The sequence below is a fragment of the Conger conger genome, chromosome 12 (assembly GCF_963514075.1).
Source record: "Conger conger chromosome 12, fConCon1.1, whole genome shotgun sequence".
Classification (NCBI taxonomy): domain Eukaryota; kingdom Metazoa; phylum Chordata; class Actinopteri; order Anguilliformes; family Congridae; genus Conger; species Conger conger.
This window is the reverse complement of record NC_083771.1, coordinates 35,837,623-35,848,957: the sequence shown is the minus strand read 5'-3', so window position 1 is coordinate 35,848,957 and position 11,335 is coordinate 35,837,623. Positions and strand designations below refer to the sequence as shown.

At 36.4% G+C, this 11,335-nt stretch overlaps 1 protein-coding gene across 1 annotated transcript in view; it reads right to left on the bottom strand.

Annotated features, from left to right (window-relative positions):
- Positions 1 to 1,899: 1,899 nt before the first annotated feature.
- Positions 1,900 to 11,335, bottom strand: part of cntnap3 (contactin associated protein family member 3) — a 112,139-nt gene continuing 102,703 nt past the window's right edge. The window contains exons 22-24 of the mRNA XM_061262392.1: positions 9,698 to 9,916; positions 7,971 to 8,042; positions 1,900 to 2,525 (exon numbers count right to left, since the gene is read on the bottom strand). Of these exons, the coding sequence (XP_061118376.1) occupies positions 2,329 to 2,525; positions 7,971 to 8,042; positions 9,698 to 9,916 (488 nt within the window). The 3' untranslated portion in view covers positions 1,900 to 2,328. The remainder of the gene's footprint in view (positions 2,526 to 7,970; positions 8,043 to 9,697; positions 9,917 to 11,335) is intronic.

The following is an 11,335-nucleotide window of genomic DNA, read 5'->3' as shown; positions in this document are numbered from 1 at the left end:
AGATACATATAAAGGTTTTAAATAGTTTGCTTGTTATGTGTGGGTGCTTGAGTCTTTGGGAGCTAATTTTCATTTTATGGTGCAAATATACACTCAGTGACCACTATATTAGATAGACCTGTACACCAGCTTGTTAATGCAAATATCTAATCAGCTAATGATGTGGCAGCAACTAGATGCATAAAAGCATGCAGATGCGGTCACGAGGTTCGGCTGTTTTTCAGACCAAATGTCAGAATGGGGAAGAAATATGATCAAAGTAACTTTGACTGTGGAATAATTTTTAGTGCCAGACAGAGTGGTTTGAGTGTCTCAGAAACTGCTGATCTCCTGGGATTTTCATGCACAGGTCTCTAGAGTTTGCAGACAATGGTGCAGAAAACATCCGGTGAGCAGCAGTACTGCAGACAAAAACGTATTGTTAATGAGAGAGGTCAGAAGAGAAGGGCCAGACTGGTCGAAGCTGACATTAAAGCAAATAACCACACATTACATCAGTGGTATGCAGAAGAGCATCTCTGAGCACACAACCCATCCAACCTCTAAGTGGATAGGCTACAGCAGAAGTCTTAAGTCAAAAACACATTATACCTAATAACATGCTCGCTGAGTGTATTTTACAAGCAGTGAAATGGATTGCATTAAAAATGTTGGTCACAATGGATTTCAAAATACAACAATTACTACAGCATTAATTAACAAGACATGTATTTTATATAACACTATTTAAAATGTGCACTTTATAGCACTTCCTCAATTACCATTATAGTTCCTCACACCATTTCCTCTGTACTATAAAGTATAGATTTTAGCATTTTTAGGACACAGCTGAATCACTGGATCAAGTCAATTTCATGGCAGTTCCTCCTTTTAGGTTTTAATGAAGCTTCTGCTTGACACAAGACCTGTCTTGTTTAAAGGGCACCATGTCAATACAATCAGTATATCAGTCTAATGTAACTGACAGCCGATGCCTGATTTGCTTTACATTAGTACAGTACATTCATCTAATTTCTTCCACCACAGACATACTGACACCACTCCCATATCTAAGACTATCCCCATCACATTTCCAGCAGTGTGACACTGTACAAATAATTAAAAACAGAAACCTGCCCTGGGAAACATCTTGGAAACATTTACTACTAATTTACCATACCAATGTAGGGGAGGGTATATGAGCAAAGTGATGAATACTATTTTCAGCGTTGGGTCACACTTGCACCTCCTGCTTCGACCATTAAGAAATGCATTTGCTTTAGCCTATAGGGAAAATATGCACCCTATATGCACCTACCTTCCCCAGCAAGGTTACTGACTAGAGCTAAGCGGATAAACAAGGCTAAAAAAAGATTCTTAAAGCTTCATTAAATTCACTTCATTTGCAAAATGAATGGGTGGGTGCTAGGGAAAGGGTGCCCGCATCACATTCAGAACAGGCCTATATCTCAGAGGAAATCACACTTGAGTCATACTGTATGTAAATGACATCTGATACGTGAGACCAACATTAAGAGCTCTGTAACTAGCTATTAACCATTTCATAAACAAGAAATGACTCATGAAACAAGTGTACATTGTTAAAATGTTTTTATATTTGTCATTTTTTGACATCCTAGAAACTGTCAAATTGTTATTTTCTTCTCCGTTGGACCTGTATATTGAGATATTGAGCCTCTAAGGCATTGGCATCACCTGTTTGAGTTGGTGGTTTCAATTGATGGAAGTCTCTACTGTCAAATGTCAAAGGCTTACATATTTCACTGTAAGCATTGCAGAGCATCTAAATTAGAAGATATTTCTGGTGGACAACAAACACACACACACACACACGCACACACACACAACCTTTGTATGAATTAGCTGCACTTTCAGAAACATCATAATATCAAAATCCACTTCACTCAACACTTCAAACATTTATTTTTCGTCTGACAATGTTTGACTAGGTTCCAAGTACTCAGTATTATAGATATGCATAATCTCTTTTAATTAAACATAAAATGAACAATGGTCTCAGAGGAATATACTGTAAGATGTTGATTGGTATACAGACATTAATTCAACATGTACAATTTAAAGAGTATTTACAATAAATGAATGTCAGTATTCTCTTTTTTCATGTCTACCAGACAAACTGTATTAAATATATACAAAAAATATGAACCGTTAAAATTTTTCCACATCTCAATTAACCACCATTTACAGTTGCTTAGGGTTTATGCCATAATGCACAATGAATGTTAATTTCTTTAGACTTGGCAAGGCATTTGTATCCTCAGTTTATCTTGATTGTGAAGCGGAGTGCTGAGGTAAAGGGAGAGTTCATTAAATGAAGTATTCCTTTTGGTTTTCACTCAATACGTTCTGTGAGTTGGGATCGTTGTTGAAAGGTAAATCAGGGCTATCGTCAGACTTCTCTCCCTTGGCTTCTCTGCTCTGAAAGGACTCCTTTCGTCGATAAAGAAATCTTGCCATTATTGCCAGCACGCAGAGAATTATAAATATCATAACCGCAATGACACCTGCAAATGAGATGCATATAATTAAAAGCTCACATACACTCAGATTTTCATGAACTTAAGTGGCATCTTGCTTCATATTTTTCACATCATTACACTTGAATTCAGAAGGCTTAATTAGTGCTGAAAACATATGGAACCTGAAGATAATTTCAAAATGCTCCATATGCCTTCAAAAAGATCAGAAATTCTCCTAAAAAGTTACAAATACAGTATGGTGCTACATAAATGTCTGAAAAACATTTCTAGTTTAGATTTGTATTGTTTTATAGACTCATACACGTCTCAAAAGAGAATGTTGACATCCATCAGAAGCAAAGCTTTCAGTGAAACAAAATATCCTTCAACTCGCCATTTTAAAGGTGATGTGAGTTTTTACATTGCCAAGACTCAGAGATGTGGTTCTGAACTGCAGTTGTAAGGGGCACCTGCCAAGCAGAGCTGGCTGCTGTAGGTTAGTTTTGCTATTTGTGGTGTCAGCGGGCCAAAAGGTCCCACCTTTTTTCCTGGGAGAAAATACCAACACGAGTGCAATCACTTAGCAACGGTACTTTATATATGATGGAAACCTACCTACATGGTACCCTAATTTCAGTAAATGCACTGGTGAACTACTGTGCTTTCAGATATGTCCATGTTCACGTAAAAGTAAATAAAGTAAAAGTTTTTACAGTATGTACTTTTCTAATATAATACTGTTTTGTATAGAGTATGATGCTGATTCTGTCGACACTGGCGACTTTGCGCTGCGTGTTATTGTTCTCAGTGTGCACGATAAAGAATGCTAGACTTGACAAGACATCAAAGAAAATAAGTAATTGTACTAAAATTAATTTCATGTTCTAAACAGATTCATTGAACAGAACAGAACAAGTGAAGCAGTTTTTCCTAACAGCTGCTGATTCCCAGATTTAATTTGTATTGTATTTGAATAAAGTATTTTATACTGTATTTTATTTTGGAATATCCAAAAATTATTGATAATGTGTAATTGAATAACAATTGTAGCAAGCAAAGTAGACCAATATTTTGAATAAGGAAATTATACTTGAAGTGAGTTGATACAACTTACACCTCTTAAGTCCTTTTAAGTTTAAATCAGACATTGCAGACATCAACAAATCTTGGAAATAATGAATATGAATACTCCAATAATAATTAGTCTCCATTATCAGCCCGACACAGCACCTTCTCATATCTGATGTTGTGAATACAACACTATTTAGGAATTATTTTTTTGGAATTTTTGGAATTATCACTAATACATGCTTTTTTTTTTTATTAAGACATTTTTCTGAATATGTGTATTTCTTTTCGAAATACTTGGTATACATGCGGTATGTATACCTTTGTCTACAGTGTTCTGAAAAACACTGAGTTTTTGGCTATATCTCATGCTATGCTACTTGTTCCGGTGTGATTTCCGTCTGTCATGCTCCCCTCCTTTAAACAACTTGACACTGAATGGATGTACTTTGAATTTTGATGATTGCCTTAAGTAGTACACTGACAGTGATTACACACTAGAGCAAGACATTTGAAACCATTCTTGTCCTTTTAAGTGTGAGTGCTGTTGACATTTTACAAGCATTGTACTTAAGGGTTCAGATGCAATAAAACTTTAACAACAGCATGTATTGCACACACTCCTTAAAACAGCAGAACTGCATTTCTACCCCCGAGGATAACCTGTTTCGAAAGAGCAAAAATCACATTTCATTAAGATATTTCCCTAAGATATAACTAAGTAGAAAATATTTACATACATGTTACACTTGAACATTATGGGTTGAATCTACTGAACGTAAGCTGGTAAAAAGCTTATTCAGTCATTATCTCAAATTCACTCTCTTGTTTTTTGCCAGTGCAGTTTCTCTCTGCATATGTGGGAGAGCATGCACAATCCAGCTATTTCATGAAGCCCTTAACTGAACCAAAACACAGAGTCAAGCCTCTCGACTTCAGGGAACACCATGGGTGGGGTGGGGCTGGGTCAACAGAACTCTACACTTCAAAAGAGTCCCTACACCTAGAGAATTCACAATTGAAACTACACGGGCTGGAGGATGGCTACCCATCAAAAGACAAGAGCCAAAAGCCAAGCCAAGAAAATACAAAACCTTTCAGAAGAAAGAGTGCTGGGAAGATTCAAGAATTAAGCTGGAAAGATTTAACAGAATAATGATAATGATATTTAACTGAATAGTGATAATTACTTGACAGTTGTTTTTCCTCCAGAAATTTAAATCTAATCCTATTATGGCATGTGCAGGGATAATAAAATAACAAAATCAGTGCACAGCGTATAGCAACTATTCACCTACTCCCACGGCATGTGTGATGCTGTTTTAGAGGAACCATCAAAAAAATGTTTGAGACTATTCTATATTATTATGGCCAGATTTTGACTGATTTTGACAAACTCAAAACAATTTATGACTTTAAATAAAAACATACCGTACACATTAATCATGTGGCTTTCATATTTTAAGCTATTATATTATATTTAGGTTATTATTTAGGTTAAATAGTTATTTTGTCTGTGCAACCCCCACTCCCACAGTAGCACCCACAGTGAGCACCTCAACTTAAAATACATCAATCTTAATACTTTTTACTTTTTCAATGTCTTCCGAAAGTCAGTGGACATGTATTTCGAGTATTATTATTTGAGAGATACAGTATTTTCATACAGCAACCGTGGGAAAAGCTGTCTGATATACAATCATCTTATATTTTGAAATCACATCACTGCTCCTTTTGAGGGTATAACAAATGCAACATATCTGTACATATTTGGACAGTGACACATTTTTTGTTGCTCTGGCTCTGTACTCCTTGGATTTGAAATGAAATAATGAATACAAAGACTGTCAGCATTATTTTGTGGGTATTCACATCCATGCTGAGTGAACCATGTACAGTGGGGTGCAAACATCATGGGGTGGAAAATCATAATAAATTGACAGCCAAAACATTTGGCATGCCAAAATCAACTGTCGATTGCTGAGCTCATGCACTGGTGACCTCAGCAATCAAACTGATAGACCACAGAGGACCACTACAGATAACCAAAGAAGACTTTCAATTCTGAAGAAAAAACCCCCATTCAACTGTCGACTAGGTCAGGATGAGGGTTAGGGTTAGTCTCATTGGAACACTCTCATGTGTTAATGACTAAAATAAAGATTATTTAAATTAAGAACTACCAAACAAACTCTTATGAACAGATGAGATGAGTATTAATCAGTGCAAAAGTGATGACAGATTCCACACCTTTTAACATTTTGTATATTAAAAGATTAAGTGCTAACAAGGCAGCCATCATTTTTATTTCAGTTCTTTCGTTCTGCTGAAAAGATAATTTAATTAGGAAATCATAACAGTGCATGTGTCATGCTGTTAACTGTTATGGCCTGTTTCTAGCAAGGTGTCTAGCAAGGTTTTACATGTGGGTGTATTTGTCATTAATGTTTTGTGTGTATATAATGAATCTAGTTCCAACACATGAGTAACATGAGTATGTGTATAAAGCTAACATCAGTCACTGATAGCGTTATTGGTGAGTTACTATGTTTTTATAGCAATGGGACAAAATATGTGCTGTGTGTTTTATAATATCCTATCATTTGAGCAACTTAAATTAAAGCAGACTTAAAAAGTTATTAAAAAATAGCTATAGACATACAGGCCAAATTGATATTCTGTTTGTAATCCACCCCCTCAATGGCCAGTTCGCAAAAATATTGTCAATATAAAACCGGTACACAGTGCAAAATAGGTTACGATGAAGGGACTATGTATAAAAAGGGCTGACATTCCAACATGGGTCACCTAATATGGATGTAAATACTCTTTAATTAAAGCTAACAGTCTGCACTTTAACCCCTTAAATAACACCCATTTTCTTAATGCTAGCTTGAAAATGACATACAAATACTATAACGCACTATTACGGTTACTATTCTTGAAAAGATTTTCTGTTTCTGAGTGGATACAGATTATTTTGACGGTGCCTGGCGCGCTTAGAAACACAATGGAAACAAAATTATATTATGGGTCTTATGATATGTAAAGTACTGTATTTTGCTTACTAAAGTATAAAAAAGTGTTTGCAGTTCAATAAGAATGAAAAGAGAATACGTACAATAATCACAATAATAACATCTTGACATGCTAATATAGTAATTGAATATATTAGTGCAAAGTGCATACCCTGGTTATGGCCATTAATGTAATGTAATTGAGGTCCATTGATTAAAGTTTCTGTCAACTACCCAACCCCCATCAACAATCTATTATTCAAAAGCAAGCTTGCTCCTTATTTATGAATGAATAATAATAAAATATATTATATTATATATTATATATGCACACTGATGATTTTACTCTGCAACTGGATTATCGATACTGGTCAGAGAATTTCGTACTTGGGCTCATCATGTTCCAGAGAGCCTATACAAAATGTAGATCAAAGTATTCCTATGTACAAGTACTTTTGTAGAAGTATGCAACGGCAAAACGGACAACAATCATAATTCCAGCAAAGAAGTAAGTAGACAATGGACATTCTTTCTGGACATTTCGCCAAGTTAGCATGTTTTGAGAATTGCATTATTATGCATTTGGTTGGATGGACCCTTGCCATGAAAAAGACACTGACATTACCTTATTTTGTGTAGTATATGGATTTCCAAAATGCAGAGAAAGCGAGGTCCCCCCACACTTGTTTTGCCACCCATAAAATAAGGAACTGGAACCATAAAATGCGTTATACAGCATTTTAACACTTTCAAACGGTATAGCCTGTTACCATAGTGATTGCACCATGAAAAAAGGAATAAATGCAAAAAAAACAAAAAACACTGGGTCATTGAGACTTAAAGGGTTAAGCCCACATCAATAGTTTCATTTAAAACCCAAATAGCTGGAGTCCAGAGCCAAAATAACAAAGATTGTGTAACCTATGGACTGCATTGTATGTTCATGTATTCTGATACTTGTTTGATTTTTGTGTGTACCTGGAAGCTTTGACAGATCCAAATTTCAGCTTTTATATCTTGGCATTTGTATCTAGATTTGTTAAACAACTTAGAACACATCACCTTTTGTATCAGACCACCCAATTTTTAGGTGAGAAAAAGTATTGGAACATGTGACTGACAGCTGTTTCTTGTGCCCAGATGTTTCCTATTAGATTGATCGGTTACACAATAAGGAAATTGTCAGAATTTTGTGTAAAACATTATTAACCAATCTCTAAACTGGTTTCTGTTTCATATTATTCAACCGGCCAATAGTTGAGTAAGTAGATTTACATTTTCTCAATAGGAGATAGACATTTAATATTATATCAGAAGATGTACTATTCAAAATTGAGGATATCACTTCTCAAATGTCCTTATTATTTTTCCATTTTTGTTAAAAAAAGACTAATTTCCCTGTTACCTCCGATCAGAGCTGAGTCACTCCTGATTGCATTGACTATCGGCTCACCAGTATCTACTGTACCAGATTGATCTACAGCAAAAAAACAGAGAGAAAGACAGAAAAGATCAAACGTCAGTATGGCCCATGGAATATATAATTTCATGCACAACCTCAAACACTTAAATCTGTTTTTGTGGAAACAAGATAATTGTTGAATTGAACTGAATTAGAGAAGTGTTACAAATATTCAATGAGCCTTTTTTGTTTGTAAAGCTGTATGGTAAAGAGAGGAATATGAAATTTAAGGAAACGACAGCATTGTAAGACACAGACATTAGATATTACAACACGTAATATCTCTTTTACAGTGGTTTGCAGAAACGTGGGCATCCATGGTCAAAAACCCTTTTACAATTAATACCTAAGTGAACAGAAGCAAACCTCACCTCTCAGCTTGGGAAACCTGTCAATTAGTACTTTGTAACTCCTCCTCGGGCAACTATAATAGCTTGTAAATGCTTCCAGTAGCCAGCTCAGTTCTTGCTTCTTCTAGGCAGAACCCCTCTAGCTCAGAAATATTCTTTAGCCTCCTTGCACTTAAGGCATGTCTGAGATCTCTCCACAGATTTTCAATACCATTCAAGTCTGGTGACTGTAGTGGCAATTCCAAAACCTTCATCCGTCGTTCCTGGAGGTACTTCATGGTTGATTTTGCGGTATGCTTTGGATCATTGTCTTGCTGGAATACCCAACTTCTCTTCAACTTCAATGTCTCGACTGACCTTCTAACATTAGCCTCTAGACTTTTTTGATATTTGGTGGAATCCATTCTTCCTTCCACCTGCACAGTATTTCCTGTGCCCCCAGCTGCCATACAACCCCATGCTTAACAGTTGGCAAGGTGTTCTTCTCTACAAAGGCTTTACCCTTTTTTTCTCCAAACATACCTTCTTCGGTAGTGGCCAACAAGTTCAATCTGGGATTTGTCATTCCAAAGCACATTGTTCCAAAAGGCTTCAGGCTTCTCAATATTTAATTTTACATACTTCAGACACTAAATTTTGAGTTGCGGTCGTTCTTTCTGGCAACTCTGCAATGTAGGTCTTTGTTGTTTAAAGTACGTTGTATTGTTGTCCTGTGAACAGATAGACCTCTGCCCACTACTCTTTTTTGCAGCTCTTTTACAGTGATGTGTGGATTCTTCTGAGCATTTCTCACCAGGTCTCGGGCCACTATCTGAAATCTTTCAGACCTTGCCTTGACTGTTCCATTTATCTTCCATCTCCTAATAATGTTTCTGAAAGTGGAAATATGAAGTTTGAAACATTGAAAAAGTGTTTTGTAGCCTTCTCCTTCTTGGTGGAAATGAACCATCTTCATTCTGAAATCCTTGGACGACTGCTTAGAGGAACCCATGGTTGTTAACACCAAACAGCTTTCAAAATATTGCTTTCAAATTTGTAGAAAGGTCTCGTTTAACTCACACATTTAACATTTAGAGTTCAGGTTTGCTTTTGATGAGATACAGATTACTGTAACAGACATTTAAACCAGGGGCGCCCACATGTTTGCACCTCACTGTATGTTGACCTGTACCATTTCTTCCGGTACTCCACATCATGGCAAAATGTGTTATGAGAAATACAATTTAATTTATTCTTTTTGATTATTGCACAGCGATTTAGCAGAAACTAGCTCAGATTTTTTTTTTAACTGATTTTTTATTTGAATAGGTCTCCCCTCACCTGAGAGTGAGTGTGTGGTCTCCACTGCAAATGGATTGGATGGTGAGGAGGCCCCGCAGTGTGACTCGCCAAGTTGTCCCTTAACAATCACAGGACTGCTGCTGGGGTACAGCAGGGCAGCTTTCAGAGGGGTGATGCTGTTGAACTGCACCGCTGAGAGGCAGCCACTGAAGCCCAGTGAGTTAACCCTGGCTACCTCCGGGTCCAGCTCACCGCTCTCTGCAAGCACAAAGTGCAGCTCAGAAGATGCGCAACATGGGGTGAAAATTCCCCACATTAACAGTCTGGAGTGATGTGATTAAAGACATCTTTACTTGTCTCACCTTTCCATGGCAACCACAGGCTATTTTACATGCTATTTTATTAAATCTTTCAATAACTGTATGCATTCAGGAGATGTTCCATCCCATCCTTTAAAAATGTCAGAGAATACTTTCAGGAACAACAGGCTCTGAAAGTATTCACTATTGAAAATTGAATGTGCGTTTCCAAAAAGATGAGGTGGGGAGGATTTTTCAGTTAACGACTTGAAGATAACCTTCACTTCAATGACTCTTCAGGTGTGTTTGCAATATGGAATCAAAATGACATTCAGAAGTTTGTGCTAACAAATTGCACTTTGTTCAACCTAAATTAAATTAGACAACAAGCTATACCGATTCATACACTAACAAAGTAAGTCACCCTGGATAAGATTGCTTTCAGAAAAAATTGTATAATCAGTCAACTCATCAACTATTCTGTGCTGCCTTCTAATGCAATATAAATAAACATAGACATTTTACATAGCTACTATTGAGTAGCGACATGTTTTGGGAAACACTCATATAATGACTGAATGTCTTAAAGAGATACTTCCACACATTCTTACTGCTATGACATGCATCGGGAAACTCACCCCTGATCAATAAGGCCGGGTGTTTGTCACAGAATTAAGCCATAGGAGCCAGAGATTCTGTAACTTCACACATTTTGCCTTCATATATATATATATATATATATATATATATATATATATATATATATATATATTGCGGATTTGGAACTGTCAACCTTAAAATAGCCTATGGTGTTATGTGTAGGCTATAGACCTACAGATTTTAGCCAACAGGGAACTGCTGGGAGATGATAATACAGATTTTGGAATGTGCTGGGATTAAGATTCTCATCCTTGTCAAATGTCAGATGTTGCTTCTTATTTCAATCATTCCCACAATTGTGCATGAGATCTGTTATTTAATAAATTAACATTAAACAAGCTTGTTTCAGTTTTCTGTGATTTTCAACAACTTTGCGTAATTGCTCCGCCACTTCAGCAAATGTTTTCAGTGACAAACAGCCAGCATTACTGATCAGCAATCCTAGTATTTTCCCAGTAAAATTATTGGGAGGCTCCCCCCTCCCAATATTCCAACTAAAGTTGCACCCTAGAGCTGGATGAATGCCATGGGGTCTTTTATTTCAATTGGCACATGGCAGGAATATTACCTTATTTGTGCACAAGCTTCAACATTTTCTTTCTCTGTATTTTGACCCATATACCTTGCCTTAGTGTGACTACAAGTTTTCTCTTGTGTATTTTATATTACAGATGTTCAAAGAAACAAAAGCAGACCTCTGTTTCAAACTTTTTCTACA